This window comes from Pollicipes pollicipes, unplaced genomic scaffold (genome assembly GCF_011947565.3).
Source record: "Pollicipes pollicipes isolate AB1234 unplaced genomic scaffold, Ppol_2.1 Scaffold_1600;HRSCAF=1878_pilon_pilon_pilon, whole genome shotgun sequence".
Lineage (NCBI taxonomy): Eukaryota > Metazoa > Arthropoda > Thecostraca > Pollicipedomorpha > Pollicipedidae > Pollicipes > Pollicipes pollicipes.
Genome location: NW_023595962.1, coordinates 301,261 through 324,187, shown reverse-complemented (window position 1 = coordinate 324,187; position 22,927 = coordinate 301,261). Strand labels below are relative to the sequence as shown.

At 52.4% G+C, this 22,927-nt stretch overlaps 1 protein-coding gene across 1 annotated transcript in view; it reads right to left on the bottom strand.

Moving 5' to 3' along the window:
* The window catches only part of LOC119092242 (protein bicaudal C), a 47,676-nt gene that overhangs the window by 7,994 nt on the left and 16,755 nt on the right, over window positions 1-22,927 (bottom strand). Inside the window, exons 3-13 of the mRNA XM_037215216.1 lie at window positions 13,738-13,772; window positions 12,461-12,524; window positions 11,093-11,172; window positions 10,488-10,590; window positions 7,684-7,796; window positions 6,029-6,169; window positions 5,510-5,590; window positions 4,454-4,595; window positions 2,390-2,505; window positions 1,726-1,900; window positions 38-185 (exon numbers count right to left, since the gene is read on the bottom strand). Coding sequence (XP_037071111.1) covers window positions 38-185; window positions 1,726-1,900; window positions 2,390-2,505; window positions 4,454-4,595; window positions 5,510-5,590; window positions 6,029-6,169; window positions 7,684-7,796; window positions 10,488-10,590; window positions 11,093-11,172; window positions 12,461-12,524; window positions 13,738-13,772 — 1,198 coding nt within the window. The remainder of the gene's footprint in view (window positions 1-37; window positions 186-1,725; window positions 1,901-2,389; window positions 2,506-4,453; window positions 4,596-5,509; window positions 5,591-6,028; window positions 6,170-7,683; window positions 7,797-10,487; window positions 10,591-11,092; window positions 11,173-12,460; window positions 12,525-13,737; window positions 13,773-22,927) is intronic.

Below are 22,927 nucleotides of genomic sequence, written 5' to 3'. Positions count from 1 at the left end.
CGGCGGCGGCCACAGCGGCGAGAACGGCGGCAGGCACCGGCGCACCGTGTGCGAGATGAGCGCCAACCGCCCGTGCGCCCCCTGCAGCCGCGGCGCCGCGTCGAAGAGGTAGCTGGCCGGCACGCCGGGCACCACGGCCGGCCCGGCCAGGCCCAGCAGGTCCCGGCGAGCCGTGTACACGCCGCCTGCCGACGCAGGGCGCCGGCTGTCACGGTGCCCGGCCGCCCACCGCTGGCGGAGGACGGCAGGGGGAGGCGGGAGGGTCCGGGTGCGGTTGTGCTTCGGTGATAATTTGCACACACACATTCATGCAGTCATGGCTCATCATCACCGAGCAGTCATGGCTCCCAAAACCCAACAACAACACATCACGCGCGCAGTTAACGTGCTCTCAGTCCGGAAGAGAGGCAAGGGTCTGGGACTGTCCGAAAATTGGGCAACACCGGGCGTAACCAATTTCAGGGGACCGGGCGTTGTAAGGAAGTCTGCGGGGAAGGGAAGAAACCGCAATAGCAATCTGATCAGCGTGTTTTAGTGCATCGTTAAGACACTACCAAAACGCAGTAGCGGAAAGACGATAAGTTGACGCCCACTTGAAGCTACATTGGACTGCCGAGATTTCGTACGCAGTAATAATCGCGGACAGAGTCTCATCCCGCTGACCACGGACCTACAGGCTTATCCCCAGCTGGGATGCAGTCCCGAGAAAGAACTCAGAGGCATTGCTTTCTACTTTACTTAAGTTGCTCCAACACAATATTTGTACCACTTGTCCTCTTTCAAAACAGAGGCGAGATCAACCGGGCTGTTCGAGAGCTGCGGTGAGGGAAGGCCGCGTAGAGAGTAAGTCACCACGGTGTCATGTCCTCCAGCCAAGCGATGCTTCGCAAGCCACCCGTCCGGCTCGGGCTCGGGCTCGGGCTCGGGCTCGGGCTCGGGCTCCAGCTCTCTTTCAGCACCGACGGGCGCACCGGCCTTCACGCCAAGCCCACCTCCATCCAATGACGTCACCATCTCTGCCGGAAGCCACACCCCCGATGTTGCGCCTATCCCCGCCCCCGGACCACTCAGTGACCCACGCGCACGCCGCTTCTCAGGGACGCTCCGACGGCGCGGCCGCGTCGTCCCATTTCCCAAGCCACTACCAGGGTCGGGACAGCTGACGATGCCCCCCCCCCTCGGCGCGGCCCATCTCGATCCGGCGTCTACTGCAGGACCCCCCTCTCACCCCGGGCACCCGTTTTAAATCTGCAACTGAACGGCTGAACGCCGCCTGAGCGCACCGAACGGGACCCACGCATAGACCCCGCGGGGGGAGGGGGGGGGGGGAGCGGGGGCGAAGGCAACGAAACCATGCCCCACAACTCGAGCAGAAATCCGCCCGGTACGGGCCGAGTTTTCAGTCAAACAACGAACTGTCCGGACCTCCCCAGAGCTTCGCCGCCCAGATTTGCGTCCGCCCACCGATATTGTGCTTCTACCAATGGCATCACCACCGATGGCATCACCACCGATGGCACCACCACCGATGGCGCCACTACCGACGGCACCACCACCGATGGCACCACCACTGATGGCATCACCACCGACGGCATCACCATTGATGGCATCACCATTGATGGCATCACCACCGATGGTATCACCACCGATGGCATCACCACCGATGGTATCACCACCGACGGCACCACCACCGACGGCACCACCACCGATGGCATCACCACCTACCGATGTTGCGCTCCATCGCCATGATGGTGACGAGCACGGCGTTGTCGCGGTTCTTCTGCGGCAGCGAGATGGTAACGTCATGCGCGAACTCCATCTGCTTCAGCGTCTCCTGATCCGGCCACCAGGCGTCCTGCTTCGCCGCCAGCTCGAACGTCATCTTGATCGGCAACGAGCCCTGAACGCAGACGCCTCCGGTTCAGGCGGCTTGAAACGCGCACCACTCTCCAACGCGTGACGTGTCGTGCTAAACTATGCTAAGCGTACTGTGCAAAACGGCCTTAAAGATTAAAAAACCCCGACAAACACAAGAATGACACGTGATAATTATGATTCGGCTTGTATGAACCACGGCAGCCTCCACGTTAAGCGCCGAGACGGACCAGGTGAAGCGGACTTCAAGCCAAGTGTTAAGTATCATCGTGGCGCTGCTCGTGAAGCCAAAATTAACACAAACAAAAAAGACACAAACATACCCCAAGACACAAACAAAGCACGTTTACAACCAATCACTTTACTTAACACGACGGTCCGTGATTCACAGCGTCCAGGGAGGCCACTCTGACGGTCATGTACCCGCAGCGCCCCGCCTCGCCCCGCCCCGCCCGGCTCGGCCCGGCGGCCGCAGCGCCGCGGACTGGGGCGGCCCACCACCCCGGCGACGTACGATCAGCAGCTGGCGCGCCCTGTAGACGGCGCGCACCGGGCCGCAGATCACCACGCTGCCCTTCTTCGTCTGCGGGATGTTGCGGTCCTCGGCGTCCGGGAACAGGATCACGGCGCCTGGGGTCGGACGGCGGGTCAAGGGTCACGGGGCAGTGGCACCGCCGGGTCACGACCCCGCCGGCGTCCTACGCTGCGTGGCGCGGTGCCAGATGGAGTCAGACGAGGAGGCGATGATTAAGCACGGCGAACATGACAGATCACGACAGGTCATATCATGTAAGACAGGTCATGGCAGGTCACATGACATAACAGGTCATGGCAGTTCATATGACGTGACAGGTCATGACCTGTCATATCATGACATGACAGGTCATGACAGGTCATGCGCCAGACAGGTCAGTGTTTAGTTGGACGGCGTTGGAGGACGTCAACGATTTGGGGTGACATATCATGACATGACAGGTCATGCCAGGTCATGCGCCAGACGGGTCAGTGTTTAGTTGGACGGCGTTGGAGCACGTCAACAAATTGGAGTGACATGACTCAGGTCACTTTTTACAGAGAAGGAAGGCAGACTAAGGGTTGACATAAGATATTTCCAGCAAGATGAGAGAGTCCACACATCACCACTTAAAAAGGGGCTGACGTTAGTAGGGACTGGATGCCCCTCCCCATTTAAGAAAAATGAACCAGGAAACTAGAACTACGCGACCATCTGGCCCGGAGACGCGCGCCATTTTTAGTCAGGCTGTTGCTGGATGATCAGTCCAGCACCTCATGTCAGAGCGCAATTCAGCTCTGATCGCCTGACACTAGTCGCCACTCTTCTCGGTACAGAGTGAGCCAGTTACGCCCGGAATTTCACCACTGACGTTGCGAGGATGGCTACGACGACGAAGTTGTTCTGATTAACTAATGGTCAACCCGTCATCATCTGTCGGAAAAACCAGGAGAATGGAGATAAAGTTAAGTTGATATTTCGGCAATTGTAGCTTTCTCTTTTAAAAAAAAAACTGAAAAATTGAGTAGGATCATCGGCAGGAAATTCTGAATTCACTTCTACTTTGTTTCGAGAACGGCATGATGCCAAAATATCAGCCTGGCAACATGCCTAACTATATCTCCATTCTCCTGTTTTTTCGAGTAATAAGGCTAATGTGACTGCCTTTGTGACTATGTTCCTCGCTAATTCCCTGAACAACTTCCGCCATCATTTACTATATTGAGTCTTGAGACTGCATGGCGTTTGACTTTCAACCATGTTCTCCACAACCCGAATTTTCTCCTTGAAATGGCTAGGACTCGGAGTGAGTGTTTCCGATTAAGAATCCAGCGTTCTACAACTGAGCTAACCGGGGAACGTCCTTACAGGTTAGCCCAGTAGCACAGCACCAAATGCTCAGCACCAAACAGACAGGCCCAGCCAGGTGCTCCACACCGCACTGTATGGGGGCGCGCATAACGAGTGAAAAACCCCTCCCGACGGCAGTAAGGTCAACGAAAACCCCTCCGGACAGCAGCAAGGTCAACGAAAACCCCTCCGGCGGCAGTAAGGCCAACGAAAACCCCTCCGGACAGCACCAAGGTCAACGAAAACCCCTCCGGTGGCAGTAAGGTCAACGAAAACCCCTCCGGACAGCAGCAAGATCAACGGCGCAACAGAATGACTTCAAGCAATATGATTTCGCTCAACGAGTAAATAACAGAGGAGACAATACATAGATGGTTCTCTTTTCTGCAGACAACACTTCCGTAATGCAAGGACCTTAGCTGTCGCCACATTTGAAGTATCACCGAGTCGCACTCGATTCCAATGAGGGCTGACGTCACACCCACAACTCTACTTGAATGCTTCAGCGTGAATAAGAAAAACATGCCGTAAAGACAGATACCATGCCACCAGAAGATGCCGTATCTTGCTGCGCATGCAACAGAACAGTTATCCTGCGGTAGGACCGATCCCCTAAAACAAACTGAACGGACTAAAAACTAATCGGAACACTGAACGAGACCCTGGGCCGTTGGTAACGCTGCCGCAGTGTGACCACCGTCGCCCGCAACGCACCCGTTCTCTGCATGATCAGCTTCACGTTCCCCTGGACGATCTTGTGGTGGTGGATGGAGATCTCCATAGTGTTGGTCACGTGGCCCGCCTCGTGCGGGTAGTGTCGGTGGATCAGCTCGGTGATCAGCATGTCGGTGGCCGCCTGGCGGGGTCACGCCGAGGTCGCAGAGGTCAACGACCCAGCGGCGCAGGCGGCACGCCGACGGTAAGGACAGGGGCCAGAACACCAGACAAATGCAACTTTCACTCACACCTACAACCGTAGCACTAACTTTTTTAAATCTGTAAAACCACAAAAGTATTACCAGAAAAATGCATTGTTTTTATTGCTACCAAATCTAGGCGTCGCACACACTGAGCAGCGGCGCCACGGAGCGCTTACACCCACATAGGCTGGAGAACGCCCAGTAACACCCTCCAGCCAGCCTACAAAACTCATCGGATGGCTGATGTTACGTGACGCAATGCAGTGTCACAACACAAAACCGTTTCTTCAAACTGCATTTCTAATTTCATTTTTTTCGTGGTGAGAAGCATCACCGACCGCGAACCGGCTGCGGACGCTGGTTTGCAGCGTTATGGACTGGCTTGTCTCCATCCCGCACCACGATCCGAGTGTCAATTGCCCAGTCATCCTACTCGCCGGTTAACTTGCGTCAGGCGGCCACGTCAACAACTTGCTCGCTGTCCAGATATTTTCCTTCAAAAGTATAGATAGTTCTCCCGGTTTTCCATCCCTTTTACACATCCACAGCAAGGTATCCGAAACTCTGAAATAGCTTCAGACAAAGGCGCCGTATTGCGGGAAAACGGGGTTCGCGTGCCAAACACTCAAACCTGCTTCAAAGCAGATCCCAAACGTGAAAATACCCCGACGGTCTCGAATCGCTTACACCACGTACCTGGATATATTACACCACGCACCTGGATATATTACACCACGTACCTGAACATATTGCACCACGCACCTGGATATATTGAAACACGTACCTGGATATATTACACCACGTGTCTGGGTATATTACACCACATACCTGTATATATTACACCACGTACCTGGATATTCTCAGAGTTCTCCTCCGAGCCCTTGATGAAGAGGGCCGTATATTGGTTGGATGACTTCGCCTTCGGGTTGACCTGACCGTAACAGTGAGGGCAAGCTAGTAACGGACACGGTATGCGTCACATTCCTTTACTACGCCCGAACTCCAGACCTGCTTACGAGCTCACAAGCTCACGAGCACCATGAGCTCAGACCAGCTCATGCGCGAGAGGCACCCGGAAAGTAGTACAAATCACGCCACGTTGCACAAAGACGTTTTTAGGAGACAAGGACAGAGCTTGCGAATTGTTCACACAACACAGAGCACCCAATATATATCAGCTTAAACACCACACAGCTGTATCGTGATCTACGGGATATGAAGCGGAATGCAGCCACTAGTAAGTCGCGCAACATTGAACCACACACGCGTCACGCCTGTATGGTAGCGCAGCACACAGGGCGCTTGCAGAACGACCGTGACCTTGAGGCGGGCGGGCGGGCGCCACACCGCCGCCGCCGGCCGCCCTCACCTTGACCCCGAAGCGGTTCTCAGCCCACTCGATGTGGGTCTTCCAGGGATCGGGGATGTCGCGGGTCTCGCGCAGCGTGCCGTTCCGGTGCAGCGGGTGCGAGTGGGGCAGTGTGACGCTGAACACCAGCGGCTGCAGCAGCTGACGGCCAGAGGTCACGGACGGGGTCACACGAGCGGTCGTGTCAGAATTAACTCAAGGTCACGGCCGGGGTCCCCCACAGACCGTCGGGACCGAGCTCTGGGTCGAGGTCAAGGTGGGGGTCGAGGTCAGGGTCGAGGTCCAGGATCAAGATTCAGGGTCGAGGTCCAGGGTCGAGGTCCAGGGTCGAGGTCCAGGGTCGAGGTCCTCGTTCGAAGTCCCCGTTCGAGGCCAGGTTTGAGTTCAGGTCTGAGGTCAGGTTGAGGGTCAGGTTTGAGGTCAGATCTGAGGTAAGATTTGAGGTGAGGTTTGAGATCAGGTTTGAGGTCGTTTGAGGTCAGGTCTGAAGTCAAGTTTGATGTCAGGTTTGGGGTCAGGTTTGGGGTCAGGTTTGGGGTCAGGTTTGGGGATCCGGGAGGAGGTCGAGATTGGAAGTATAGGTCAGGGTCGAGGCCATGAGAAGACGGTTTCAGAGCTACGATCAAGGTCGCGGACACGGCGGGGCCCGCCAGGGCGCAGAATTGCGTTAGGGCACACAGGAAGGTGGGCTGGGGGTCGCGCTTCCAGCAGCAAGTGCGCCATTAGGACCTGGGTCACGGGCAGAGCCAAACAGGACCCGAGACAGATTCGGGGTCACCGGGGTCGCCAGCAGGGTCAATCAAGATCTAAGGCAGGATCGGTGTCACCGAGGCAGCCATCATGAAGGTGAACAAAATCTGAGTCAGGGCTGACGAGTCTTGATATATACTCATATATATGTGACTATGACTCATATCTTATTATGTATGACTCATAGCCTGAGCCAGCTGCAGCGTCAGCGTCAAACCAACGTCCAACTCACATTCGAGTCAGTCAGGGTTACTAATCAAAACAAACGCGACCCGAGTCAAGCACAAACAGACCTTTCACAAACAGGGGCGCAGTTTCGTAAAAGAATTGTGGATGAAGAGACCTTTCTCTCTTTAGTTCCTTCACCGCCTCTGAATGTTCAGCCCACTCAGCGTCGTGCAAAAAAAAAAACAACAAAACAGCAAAAAAAGGGTACACGCTAGCGTGGGTTTAGCTTCCGGCGGGATCTGGCCCTGCTGGCTCGCGCGGCACCGCACGAACAAGACACCCGCCCTCACCAAGTCGATCCGGTGTCCACAGCGTCCACAGATCCCGTGTCCATACTGGTCGAGCCATGGCGAGGGTAGCCAATCGATGATCGACATATACAACCAGATCCGCAACATATCAAACACTCATCCGCATCCGGATCGATGACGGATATGGCACTCGCCAGGATCCGGATCCGTGACATATCGGGCACTCACCCATGTCCGGATGCGTGACAGATCGAGCACTCATCCGTGTCCGGATCCGTGACGGAGCGGGCACCCATCCGTATCCGTGACAGATCGGGCACTCGCCCGTATCCGGATCCGTGACAGATCGGGCACTCACCCGTATCCGAATCTGTGACAGACCGGACACTCACCCGCATCCGGATCGGCGACAGATCGAGCACTCACCCGTATTCCGATGCGGGCGTACTCGATGTTCGGTATCTCCCCGGAGAGGGAGACGCAGTTGGACTTGTCACACTCTGACTGCTTGTTGCAGTCCGGGAAGTGGATGTGACAGTCTGTCAAACATCGGAAGGTGGGTGTGACAGTCTGTCAAACATCGGAAGGTGGATGTGACAGTCTGTCAAACATCGGAAGTGGATGTGACAGTCTGTCAAACATCGGAAGGTGGGTGTGACAGTCTGTCAAACATCGGAAGTGGATGTGACAGTCTGTCAAACATCGGAAGGTGGGTGACAGTCTGTCAAACATCGGAAGGTGGGTGTGACAGTCTGTCAAACATCGGAAGGTGGGTGTGACAATCTGTCAAACATCGGAAGGTGGGTGACAATCCGTCAAACATCGGAAGGTGGGTGACAGTCTGCCAAACATCGGAAGGTGGGTGACAGCCTGTCAAACATCGGAAGGTAGGTGTGACAGTCTGTCAAACATCGGAAGGTGGATGTGACAGTCTGTCAAACATCGGAAGGCGGGTGTGACAGTCTGTCAAACATCGGAAGGTCGGTGACAGTCTGCTAGACATCGAAAGGCGAATGTGTCTGCCAAATATTGGAAAGCTACTGTGACAGTTTGCATAGAAAGCCAAGGTGACAGTTTGCCCAACACCGCAAACGTTCTCCCATATATGACCAGGAGACCAGGAGATCCCGCCGAAGTGCAGTACATCGCTACCTCCCATCAACATACGCGCCGGGTCGCGGTGCTTCCTTGCGAGAACAACGCTCACACTGAGTTTAACCCATCGGCCAGCTGGTGCTTTGAAGAGACCATGCGGAATACTTCATGTAATCCGCATGTTTGTCAGGTGCTACCGGTCGAAGTCTAGTTTCTGTATACCGTCCCTTCGTTTCTGAAAACCACAGCCTAAACCTGGGTGGGCATCACCAAATACACCGGTTTCGCCATCCGCCATAACGCACGGCTTCTGAAACGTCCACAGCGGGCGGCTTCCATAACGTCCACAGCGCACGGCGCGAGGAGTGGAGCGGGTGGATGGGCTGCACGTGTGATGGTGGGGTTCTCCAGTTTTACAAAATCTGATTAAAGAAAGTTTGTGTTTGGATATCAGTTTCAACTTGTGGGCGAGAGCGACAGCGTATCGATTATAGTCTCTTTTGTCCCCGTGTGGAGCGTTCGTCACCACAAGAAATCTGTTGACAGCATTGCGATCAAACAATTTAAACAAGTGTCAAAGGCTGCCCCACAAATCAGTTTTTTCAGGAAAAGCTCTGTTGCTTTGACCTCGACCCAACCTTCATACCTGATCCAAGGTCAGTGATATCGTTGTTTTTTGCCCGTGTGTGGCGTGTTCGTCACCATCCACGCCATTCATGAAGTCGAACAAGAAATATGTTGACAGCATTACGATCGAGCAATTTCAAACACGCGCCGAGAGCTGTCAGATAAAACAAGTTTTCTTACGAAAAACTATGCCGCTTTGACTTCGACCCGACATTCATACCTGATCCAAGGATAATTAGATGAGCTGTCATCTTAATTTAATTATCGAAACCATCGCAAATTCATACGACTTGACCAGACACACTGTTGTCGTATCAGCTTGAAATGTTCCTTGAAAGAAAAAGTCACAATTGTCTTTGGTGCCAGCCATGGCCTGAATGCGAGCCGCTACCCGTTAGCGACCTTCAGGGACGCAGCGCATGATTTTACGTCACGAGGCAAGCTATTCCATTGACCAGGCTATGCCTCGTTTGGCGTCGCCACGCCCCACCACCCAGAAGTTATTCCGGGCATATCTTGGAGAGGTCAAACTGACCCGTCTCCACCAGAGCACTCGATGACTGCGGAAGGGTGACGGAGATGGCAGGGACTCTACTACGCCACATGTTAGCATGACAAGCGTGTTCGTCGTCGTATGCACCGTGTTCAAAAACGTGGTTTTGGACTGTTTGGGTGTGTTTGGGGACCCATTGGTGATATCTTTCGACGCCCCTCTGATCTCGTCCGTGAGAAAATATCCAGCTTTGGTAGCAGTCAGGTGCCACATGTATATTTACTCTTTGCGTTTGTTGTTGAGTGGAAGCTCTGTTCGTCCAAACTTCTCCGTAGAACTGCTGCCTGCAGGGTGCAGCGACGGATCTAGCCTGGAGTTGGGGGGGGGGGGGGGGACCGTTCGTCGCCAGCTGGCTGGTGTGGGATCCGAGGTCCAGTGCGTGGTGCCTCTCGCGAGTACCTAGTAGGGACATCATTCAAAACCGAAAAAAGCACCGAAATGCTTTTGAATCTTAAACAGAAGTTAAAACAGTTAAAACAGTTAAAGTTAAAACAGACAGTAAGTAGACGAAACTTTCATGAAGTTCTGGGAATGTTTTGGGAGGGGGCCAAAACGTACTCTCAGAGGTCTTTTCGGGGGGCCATGGCCCCGGGCCCCCCCCCCCCCACGATCTGCCTACTTTCATGAAAGTAGGCAGATCCTGGAGCCTGCCGACGTTCGTCGCTCTTAAGTCCTGACGTGCAGACACAATCTCTGCGCGACTTGTGATGTTTATGTTTGCTGGCAGCGGATTGGTTCAGAGCAGCCTGGCCTGCGGCACATTTACCCCACATGGCATGCTTCGCACATAATGCACGTGCCCCGCAAGATTTCTGCTGGTACCCACTGGTACGTACTGGTTCTGTTGGAGAGATCTCTGCTGCACTTTCCTTCTACTCCGACTATGTGGCTATGGTCCGTATTACTGACGTTTACTGGCTCCTACTGGTACCTACCGGTACCTACTGGTACGTACTGGTTCTGTTGGAGAGATCCTTGCTGCACTTCCCTCCGACTCCGATCATGTGGCTGTGGTCCGTGTAACTGACGTCCACCTTCAGAGACGCTCGGTTCATGTTCTGGAATGGAACCGCGACCCCCAGTGACGTCACAGCGCATCATGGCGTGCTCTACCCTCGCACTGACAAGCCCAAAACTCAACCTTGCCCGTGCGGCCGGAGCCAAACCGACCACCTGCGCCACTCAGCCCACAACGATGAAAAGTAAAAAAAAAACAAGCAAAGGGATCACAACAGCAAGCAAAATGATCAAAATGAGTATGTGTGGGCGGAGCGGATCGGGGCGCAGAACCGGGAGTCCACCCGAAGTCCATAGGCTCGCCCATAGCGGGCGAGCCGGTGACGCAGTCGGCTTCAGGAAGAGCTTATCCATAAGGCTGATAAGGTAGTCACTGCTCCTCTCACCTGAACCAAGTGTCAGCTGTTACATGCAGCCGTTACAATGCGATGCGACGTCACAATGCGACACGGTACGCGGCTACGAACACCCGTGGCGTCAGCCAGCGTCCTTTCTACCCCCTTCCCCTCCCCCCCCCCCCCCGTGCCGGTCCGCCAAACTCACCCGGACACCCAGTTCTCTGTTGATGATGGATCTCGCGGCGTCCACGTCCCCCGCCAGGCCGACCACGCGCACCTGAGGGTCTGACACGTGACCCCGGTCACCAGCGGGCACCAGAGGTCATCAAAGGTCACCAACGGTCACCCCCTCCGTCAAGGTGACCTGCCGCGAGATCTCAGTAGCTGGATACGGAGGGGGCAGGGTCGGTCGGTGGTCGGTGGCACGTGGGGAGGCCCACCGGAGGTTGGGGGATGAGGAGTTTGTGTCAAAGTGAGGTCGCAGGTCACAGCGCAGTCACGGATCGTCGCACACCACATGCAATATCGGCTTATGGCTCACGTCCGGTGCCGGCTGAGCCTGTGTACAGTTAGAGGAGCGAAGCAAACCATTTTTTAAAAGAGCGATTATAAAATGCGGCACCACGGAGTGCATGCTACAGCTGTCTGTAAATAAAAGGGAGGCCTCCGCTGCCTCCTGCTTCCACCACCCTTGCTGATATCACAAGGGCAAGGGGTAAAAGGATGAGCAGGACCCAAACACTGGTAGCAGTGGAGACGGACATGTTCAGCGTCATGGGACGCCGAAGGAATGCCTTAACATGCAACTGCGCACAGGAGCGACCAACTATTGATGCGAGTGTTCCATATTTGGAGGATATGGAAGCAAGCATCAGAAATGATGAAATAAGATCGGTTATAACTATCGGTATTCTTTTAAGTGGAAAAGACGGCTAAAGACAATATAATCAATATCATAAAATAGAAATTGTAAAATAGTAAAAAAAATTGTAAATAGTAAACGTACTGCTCAAGGCGTCAATGATTCAAGGCGCTTGATTGCGTTGTCGAACCCTGCGCAACATTGATTGAGAGCCAATGGGCGACCGTCATATCTGGAGGTCGTGCTCATGAATGCGCCGCATGGGCAATGGAATGCCAGGATTTTAATGGCGTCATGGATGCCAGAGTGACCTTGAAATAGTCTGCACGAAGTAGTCTACACATCTTCGCGGGCATGTAGCTCAGAAACTATAGGGCTGTATGTCTCGGAAACGGCGGGCTGTGAAATGCACCAAATGGTCTGCGAGATGACCATATCTGTTCAACACCCCATATAAATGTGGAGCACTTCCTTTGACTAACGCATGCCATGCTGGCACGCTTGGAGGACAAGCACCATACGCGGGCCGTATGATGGAACACGCGAAAGCTTATCACTCTATGATCTGCAGTTGGTAATGGCCATATTTAGCACAACAGTGTGGTCTCCGGTGTGCTCAATGGCGTCAGACATTGCCCACCTAAACCTGTCACAGATGCAATATTTGCTGAATGGCGATATATCTGCAATCCTCCAGGCCCAGATACTCACCACGCTTGGACGAAGTGCCACAATCCCTTGGCCACTGGATCCTCGTGTTCGTGTCTGCCTCTATCTGAAATATAACGACGTGACTAGACACCAAACGTCAGCTGTCCAAACGTCAGCTCTATCTGAAATATAACGACGTGACTAGACACCAAACGTCAGCTCTATCTGAAATATAACGAGGTGACTAGAATCCAAACGTCAGCTGTCGAAACGTCAGCTCCATCTGAAATATGACGACGTGACGCAGACACCAAACGCCAGCTGTCCAAACGTCAGCTCTATCTGAAATATAACGACGTGACTAGAAACCAAACGTCAGCTGTCCAAACGTCAGCTCTATCTGAAATATAACGACGTGACTAGACACCAAACGTCAGCTGTCCAAACGTCAGCTCTATCTGAAATATAACGACGTGACTAGACACCAAACGTCAGCTGTCCAAACGTCAGCTCTATCTGAAATATAACGACGTGACTAGACACCAAACGTCAGCTATCCAAACGTCACCTCTATCTGAAATATAACGACGTGAGTAGACGCCAAACGTCAACTCTCCAGCGGGACGTCAGCAGGGAGAACAGCAAGCGCATGTCATGACTGTGGGAACGATGTGTTTGCTACGCCAAACACAGGTGTTTTATTGTCGTACACTGACCACATACATTCAAATTATGCAATCCTACAACTATTTCCGAAACAAAACCCTGGTGTTCAAAGTCTGTCAAGTCTCTCCCCACCACGTCCTAATCACCTTGGCCTCCCTCTGCGTCCAACTACACACATAACCCCGCGGCTGTCAGACGGGGCCAGCGCCACCACAGTGCGTGATACCCCACCCCATCCCACATACTGGATTCGAAAACCGAGCTGCGGGTGGCGCCAGCGTTCAAAGATATGGTTTTCGTACAGCGGCATATTCGAGATGACAATATGTGGTTCTTATAAACAAAAATCTGGAAATGCTGTACATGCACCGCACGATAAAATGCCGTGCTATGCAGCGCAGCGCAGAGCAAAGCAAACCATACCACCGACAATACTGCAAGGACCTGGGGCACAAGGGGACAAAGCACACAATGTCTAGGTAGTCAAAGGAAGCCCCGCGTGCACCCCACGAGCTCCCGGCGTTTTTGACTCCCTAGGCGCTCCCTCTCTCCAGACTCAAAGTACTCCAGGGACTCTGGACACAAGGGACCGGGGGTCAGAGACTCCAGGGCCTACAAGTGATCACGGCTTCTGTCGCAAGCGACGTCCCACTGGCGTCTCTCCAACTCACCTTCATGAAGAAGGCGTCCACACTGCCCGGCGCACCTGAAAGAGTCAAGAGCGATACCTCAGCCCACAGTAACACTCCGGTCCACAGCAACACTCCGGTCCACAGCAACACTCTGCGACACTCGGCGACACTCCAGCCCACGGCGACACTCGGCGACACTCCACCCCATAGCGACAGCGTGGTAAAACCGCCGGCTGTGACAGCGGTAATGTCAAGACATTGCAACAGTGCTGACAGCTCCGACAGCGGCGACGCAGCCACGTCACCAGCTACGACAGCGTCGGCATCGGGCCACCGGTGCAGGCTGGCGGCGTCAGCCTGCGACAATGCCGCCCGTTCAGCGGTCAACAGCGTTTCTGGTGACGACAGCGGCTAAGCTGGCACCGACACATCCGACTTGGCAGCGGGAACACCGATAGCATCAACCACTACGACAACATCAATGACACCGAAACACCAGCCTCTCCGACATCAGTGACACCGACAACACCGACCCCTCCGACGACACCAGTGCGACAGCACACCGATCGCATATCAGGGAAATGGTCGCACGATCGTTCTCAGGATCGAGCTCTGTTTCGCGTCCTTGTGAGGAGCCAGCGAGGCGCCTCGTGTGACGTGTGACAAGCGGGGGGACAGCATGCCCGAAAGTTGCCACCTGCTATCGTGCAGATGTCGCACATAACAAGCCTGATGGAGTCCGACACCTTGGCAACTGACACCAATGATGCGTTTATCCATTCATGAACTAAATACAACAATTTCCAATAACGTAACAATCCAAAAATTACCAACTTTTGTACCAATTACAAAAATTACCCATTCACGTTCTGTTATGTTTATTTACTGTCATTCGTCAAATTTTAAAAATCGGAGGTCAACTGATGTGGCACTCGCTAGCTTATTCAGTAACAGCATCGCTTGGAAACTGCCGGCCAGAAGTCCGGTGAAGCCAGACAACTTGATCGGTATACCCAACGGATGGTTATGACTTACAGCTTCGAAAATTGTGACAGCAGTATTACAACAGCCGTATACCTTAAGGAACAACGGCATACGGCATATACGTAATATATATATATATATATATATATATATATATATATATATATAATAACTTATATACTGCTGGGTGCGGAATGGGCGGCAAGATATACCACCTTGCCAGCTTTTACTTGAAGACTTGGTACTTGACGTTCACTTTTGTGAAGTTATTAGGTGTCGTTAAGCTCTTTTGTTGAGCTGTTTTATTAAGTTCAGTTCAGTAGCAATATTCCAATTCAGCACACGGCCGAAAAGCCTCTGGGCTTATGTATCCTACATCGTGGTGCATGTCCACATACCTGTGTATATCTCAAACCAAACGGGGAACAGTTCTGGATAATTCCCGCTGGCAACACGGCAGTCGAATACGCGACAGGTCAGTGTGCACGCGAGGCTTCAAGCCTCCACGCCGATCGAACTGAGACAAAAACACACCTTCACACCCAACTCCTCCTTTGATTCAGCGTGCCACATCTCATCTCTTTTGATTTCATTTGATCAGCTTCTTTGGGGTGGCGCGTGCTTCTTAGCCGCGGTGGCAGCGCGCCAGCTGCAGGACTCGGGACTACCTGTCGGGAAACCGAGCTGCTTCCCTGCCGCCACCCTGCTCCATCGCCGGATGCGTTGGACTGCCACGCATAGCTAGAGCATAACGGAGCAGCTACTGGGATGGCGGGTCGGTAATCCCAGCCTGCAGGCTACATGTCAGAGGGGGCCCACTGCACGTGGGAACGTACCACACCACAGCGAGGTTGTACAGCGGATCTTCATGCCGGTGAGCACGGCATGCAGTTTCGTGACTGGTGCGGGGCTGGTTTCGGGTCAGGTGTGCGGGTGTTCCTGACTGGGATGTCAGATGATCTATGCCCATGATACGCAGCGATCGCTCACGTGCCACTGGATTTTTTTTACGAAACAGGGAGCATCCAAAAAAACGTGGTAAAATCTTAATCGAGTAATCTAAAAACAAGTCCGTCTTTACGTGTCACCGAACACCCCTCCTCCGTATGCCGAGGGAGGCCGAAAGATCGCATTGTCTGCCTGCCAAGCAGTTCAAGAAAATATCAGTGAAACAAAGTGGTCCCATGTCATCTACATGGATTCCACAAATGCCTAAGAGCTGTTTTCAATCAACACCGAGTTAAAGATTTTCCAACACCTTTAAATAAAGAGGTTTATGCCCTCCGTCTCCTGGCGACGGGCCACATTTCGCATTTGGAGACGAACCTTCGTGCCGTTTCGCGCTCGCTCGCGCAGGACATCCCGCCACCAAGGCCGGTCTTTGGCTCCCTGACCCGCCGCCGACCAATCCGCTGGCAACTAGCCAGCCGTGGGGAGGGGCCTGTTACAAATAAATGTCCAAGGATCCAAACAGTGGATTTGAGTTGTGTGCTTTGATGACATTCACCATGCGGCGATAATTACATATTCCTACATGCACTGCCTTGATTCCGTAACCTTTCATTAAAAAAACATGCGAGGATTTCGTGATTTGGCTTTATCGTGCTTTCCAAGATACATTATCCGAACTGAACAGCCGAGCAATATTACACAGCACCCATTCGATCCGTTCATTGTACATTCAAGATCTCCATCTGAGATTGCGCTCGGCCAAGGGAGAAGTATTAGACGAATAATTATCTCCCCGATAATCATCCACAGAGATTCTCCATTTTTACTGGGCCGGTCCGCAAATTATTCCCCAGATTAACCTCCCATGCGCCATCCACAGCCAACGGCCATAGCTGTGCATAGCGAAAACAGATTCTCCGTCTTGTCCATGCCCTGAAAATTATCCGCGACTCTCCCTCGCCACGGAAATTTTTCTGGGATAATTTTCCATGCCGGCAGTGCCGAACGCCATTCCGGGTAAATTTTCCAACATTCCGGATAATTTTCAGAGATTTTCTGCCGGCCGAACGCGCCCTTAATTTGAATGTTTCACAGTTGAGTATATTGAGGCAAGCATCAGATATGATGAAACACGCTCGTTTAGAACTATTTGTATGCCTTTTAAGCGGAAAAGACCGCCCTAGACAGCACAATTCTCTGTTTAGTACATGTGCTCCCCAATGTGTCAGGGTTTAATTTCGTCATTGTACCTTGCACGTAATTGATTGAGAGCCAATCGACGGCCGTTGTATCTGGAAATTACGCTCATCAACGCCAGGTATGAACGCCTCGGCAATTATGTTTTCCTTGGCGTCGATCGCCGCATGGCTTGTGGAATGACAGGACTTGAATGACACTATAACGTCATGAATCCTAATGTGACTGAAATGCTCTCCCGACATTCCTTCCATCCTTTTCGCGGGCGTGATGCTCAAACTGGAGGAGTTCAGGTCTTCAGAAATGCAGGATTGAGGACAGCACCGAAAGGTCTTCAAGATGGCTATTTCAGCCCAAAACTCCACGTAAATGTGTAAGACTCCCTTCAATTAAAGCATAATTATAGGAATGTTTCACCAAGCTGGGAGCACCATAATAAACAAAAAGCCCTCTAAAATGCACATTCCTACGCGTGCTTTGTCCGTCAAGACCTGCAACAGCTTCAAATTTTGCAAGTCCGTAAAAAACGGGTGCCGTTGCTGGGATCTTGTGATCCATTTAAGTTGGTTTTAGGACATTCAAGAACATGGGGATACACGTTCCACTACACCTAAAAGTAGAACGGCAGCTCTGGGAACCAGCACTCGCCGTTGGGGCCCAGATCCATCCCACGGAAGTTCGAAAGTTCGAAAAGTTCGGAAGTTTGAAAAGTTCCAAATTAAGCGCCCTTTAGCTGCTTTGTGTGAACATACGAATTGGAGACCAACATATTCGTCTGTCCTTCGATTCTTAAAGCATTGCTAAGTATGACGTGCTAGTTGAACCAACCTTTTTTACGTAAGTTGTTCAGTATTCCTCGGAAAGAAACCAGGGGAATGGAGATATAGATGGGTTGATATTTCGGCAACACGCCGTTATCGGAACAACAGCAGAGGTGAGATCAAAATTAACTCAATTTTGCAATTTTGAATTCACCTCTGCTATTGTTTCCATAAAGGAATGTTGCCGAAATATCAACACATCTATATTTCCATTCCCCTGGTTTTTATCCAAGGACTAAGGCTATTAGTACTGTCTTATCTCCCTATTTTTTTTAAGATTTCCTACCACGCAAAATAAATCGCCCGAGTTTGTACTATCACAGCATGAAAGCAAGGTCAATGCCACAAAATCGGTCTACCTGTTAGCCGCCGGTGCCGGGCCGTACAGCAGCCGACCCAAAACCTGGCAAGGATCCTGGCCACGCCATCCACCACATTCACTGGTCTCGACGGATGCACACGGCTAGTGTGCGGGCACTGTCTTTAAATACGCTGTCGCCCGCGCGCGTCAGCACCGGTGAACCACTTCGCGATTAGCCGCGCTAGAGGTGTACATCATGTCGGCCGGGTCGCGCTCTAGGTCACCGTGGGAATTTTTAAAAATCACCGAACAGAAACAGACGGGTCACCTCTCAAGCTTGTGCGCCTGGTTAGCCCTGGCGACCCTCCCCTATCGAGGGTCCAGGGAAGCCCCAGACAAGCTCATTCCTGCCGATGGGTGGTGCGGCACACGCTGCCAGGACGGGGCCTTGCAACGGTCAAGTGCCACACACGGCTGTGACGATTTCAACGCACGTCAGTGCGGCGGCTGCCACAACGGCCCTTCTTCATCCCATTGTCATGACACCGGCTTCAGCGCGCGCGGATCAGATCACGGCGGCCGTCAGAGCCACGCAATGGACGGGCGGCGGCGGACTGTGCTGCGCTGTGCTGTGCTGTGCTGTGCTGTGCTGTGCTGGCGGTGCCTATCGGTGCCAGGCCCGGTGATTCGGCGGCGCCGAGCCGGTAATTTGGCAAGCAATGGCCGCGCCTTTGACGCTCGCTCGATCCGTTGCAAGCTGGCAGTCATGCGAGCGCCGACAAACCCTCAGCGGTAGTGCGGCGGCACCCACTTCTGGGTTGGCACTGGCACGGCAACAGCAAATGTTTCGAGATGAAACGTAGCGTTCCTTCTCACAGGTTCGCAAACGAACGTAGAGGCGCGGGACTACGTTCCCACGCGCGAAGACAATACCAGGGCACGACACGCCAGGGATTGCTTTCGAACCTCTCTCAGCGAAATCTTAACGCCACTTGACAACTGTACACCTCAACACGCACGAACCGGCGCTTCCTCTGAGCACACCACTTACCGCGGGACCAGCACACAGATCACGCCCACCCCGCCACTGTCGCCCGCGGCAAATGCCCCGCAGGCATCGCGCGTGATGCGTGTGCATGTGACGTCACAGAGGCAACAGTGGCGTCGCCAGCCGCGATCAACCGTCCGCAGGGCGAACTCCGTGCTTCGCCCGCTGCGCGCGGTTGATTGGCGACGCGCGTGTCGCCGCTCAGAGACCGAAACAACAGGGGACTAATCACAACGGAGGGTTGCTCCCTCGTGGCCAATCACAAGGGAGCTCGGTTCAGGGGCTAAGCGTCCGTCGCAACGCTCCAGCAGCAATGCAACGCCACGCCGAAGGAGAGTACAAAAAAGCGAAAACTTTTTTTTAACGAAAAGGCCACACAGGACCTGAAAATAGCTTGTAAGCTAAGCGCGTTTTTATATAAAACACAAACACAAGCTGGACCGCTAATACTACTCCACTGTCACGCAGGTCCGAGTGATTACGACAACGAGCCGATCTCATAGTATAGCTCTGACTATAGTCTACATATATACAAACACACGTATATATATATATATATATATATATATATATATATATATATATATATATAGTATGGTGCATAGTATATAGTATGTCTCATAGTATAGCGTGACCGCTCGCTCCTCCCTGACACTGCCACTTTTCGCTTAACCCCCACCCCACCCCAGCCCCCCACCCTTCCGCCAACTTCACGGGCGGCGGTGTCGCCTCTCCAGGCGCCATTCTCAGCACAGCACGGCCGTGGGAGCCGCCGCCGGGCCGCGCCGCCGGCGGCGGCTCCCACGGCTCGCCGGCGTCCGGCTCGGCCCAGCTCAGCCACGCCCGAGTCGTATTTCCCAGAGAGTGTACGCGATTTTCCCAGCGGGCCTCCGCGAGAGGAGGTGCGACCAGGCGTTTATCCCCCTGGAGTTTCAGCTCTCAATGCGAGAGAGCCATGTGTTTGGAAATGATATTGAGCTGGAGCATAGTAAATGGAAAATGAAAGTTAACCAGAGCGCAGAAAGTCGTCCAGTCATTATCCAACCAGTGCTGAAGACGGGATAGTCGTTATTCCGGACGCTCCCGTTCAACGCGGACAAGCTGGCTGAAACTGACTTTATTCATTCATATACTGGAATATTCAAAGCGTTCTAGCGTGCATTGCTAGTTACATCCCACAGCAAATTCTACGTCTTTGGTAGTCTGCTCAAGGCTTCACATGGGAAACTTGACGTTTTTTTGGTTTTGGTTGTTTTTTATTTTGGTGGTGAAAATGACGTGTTTATATAAGCGATATATATATATATATATATATATATATATATATATATATATATATATATATATACGCGTTCAGCATTAAGAATTTCAGAATTACAATATATATATATATATATATATATATATATATGTATATATATGCGCACTTGTTTGCTTCTGTGTTTTCAGGTCCTCACCGGAGGAAAAGAGGGCCTCTCCCCCCAAAAGAAGAGAAGGTCGCAACCAGCGCGGCCAGAAACGCGACAAAAACGACGACAGACCTGTAAAATCATCACCCGAGGGCTGAACTTCTCATCGCGTTCAGCATTAAGAATTTCAGAATTACAATGCCCTATAAATGCTGAACTTCCGAACCCCACGTCCTGCCTGCGCGTGCTCGTTTAATTACCATGCGATCGTCGAATGAAACACGACTTCAGAATAGCTCAGAGCCCAACAACAAACACGACATGCCGTATGCAAGTGCAGAAGTCGCTCGAGAACGGCCAGCAGTACTTTCGAATTAAGGTCAGACTTCAGTCACCAAGTATGATCACTTAAACGGTGCGGATTATTTTTATCCTCGCGTTGAAGCACGCCTGGTTCACACCATGAAAAGGCCTTCCGTGGAAGGCATTCAAATAATTGCCGGAGTGATGACAACCCCGCCCATCGCCTGACACCGGCTGCCAGCGATCAATCATCAGCGGACAGCAGCGGCGAACAAGGCGCGCTCGCACGCTCGCCCCTCCCCCCCCCCCCCCCCCCCCAGGGTGTCCATGGCGCGCTCCCAGCAGACGCCGTTCCGCGCCGGGTCAGGGGCGACAACGCGCACACCGCGCGGTGTATGCGCTATGCACTGTGCAGTGTGCCGTGGTCAGCGCGCGGCTGCGTTACGGGGCAGTGCAAGAACGTTTAGTCATGGGGCAGAGCGAAAGCGTTACGCTATGGGGGGCAGAGGGAGAACTTTACGCCACGGAGGCAGAGCGAAAACGATACGTCACGGAGCAGAGCTAGAACGTTACATCATTGGCCAGAGCGAGTAACTCATAGTAACTCAGTAACGAGTCATGCCATGGGGGCAAAGCGAAAACGTTCCGTCATGGGGACATAGCAGGAACGTTACGTTCCGTCATGAGGGCAACTTGAGAACATCAACATATCGGAGACCAGCCGCTTCAGTACAGACCAGCTGGAGCTCCAGTCAAGCAAGAAAATGTTGCTTTACCAGGTTGTTGTGGCCAAGGTATATAATATACTTAGTATATTATAAGGTATGTGTTATATATTATACTATAAGGTATATTATACTATAAGGTACACATAATGCTATTATAATTAATACATAAAGCTGAGGGTCAGCTAGCTACCAGGAACTTTCTTTCACTCGTACCGGTGCTTACAGATCCCACAGAAAGGCTCGCAGGCAACGCATCATTTCCCATCCTATCCTTCACCGGTTGCAACGGGTCGGAGAGCATGCAACCGTGGCACATTTTTTTTCAAAAATGAGCACATTTTGGTCCCGCAACCGTCACGCAGCCCCCTACGAGGAACTTGCCAAGCCCGGCCCCCTCCATCTCTCACCGCACCAGGAGCCGGGCGATGAGCCGAGTGTTCCACCTGCATTCGTGGCTCGATATGACCCGATCGTGATGCTCACGGGCGGAATCGTGTTCCATTCGATTCCGAAAAGAGTTGACTCACAGTTCCATAATAAGGAATGTTTCGCTTTTGAGGATATTGCAGCAAGTAGCAGATGTGATCAAATAAACTTGCTTAAAACTATGTGTGTACCTTTAAGCGGGAAAGACTGCTCGAGACAGCAAAAGTGAGTAAATATGCTCCTCAATACGTCATTGCCTGATTGCGTCATAGAACGTTCGCATGACGTTGAGGTGCTGCCAAACTGGCCGCGCGAAGTTGTCGCTCAGCACTTACTTGTGGTACTTCAAACCCTCGAGAGGTGGCGATGTCGGTGCTAGAAGTGTTCGCTGAGCCAAATGTCGTTACGTGTTCGTGTGTTGGCCCGTTTTCGTGGTATTCTTACATATTTATCCGCGAGTTTAAAATATTCACTTATACATACTAAGTTAAGTTAAGTTAAGTTATACATACTAACATACTCAGTTAAGGCGTCATTCCTAGTTGTTCGATTGCAAGTATAATTTCCCTAATATTTAGCAAGCGACGTAACCATGTCAGACTTCTTTCATTGTGCAGCACAACGTGATACATGAACGAAGCCTCCACAGCTTGCTCAACATAAATTGAGAGCCGATCGACGCCCACCCTGTTTGGAAATCGTGTTTACCGACGTCAGATCTGAACGGATGAACGATAATATTCTCCCTGGCCTTGAGCGCAGCCTGACCTTTAGGGTGGCAAGATTTGAATTACGCTGTTATGGCCATGCCTGAATGGCCTTGAAATAGTCTACATTTCCGTGGGTGTGTAGCTCAGAAACTATGGGGTTTATATGCTAAGAGTGTCCCACCTTTCGGGCATAATTGAAAAGAATGTCCTAGTAAAACATTAGGACTGGTTACGCACAATAATAGCACTGGTTAGCGTCATTGCAGCACCGTCAAGGCATAAAAGCGATATCAAATTTATTTAATTTAATTACTTTTGGGTCCAAAGCACGCTGTTAACGCTTATAGCAGA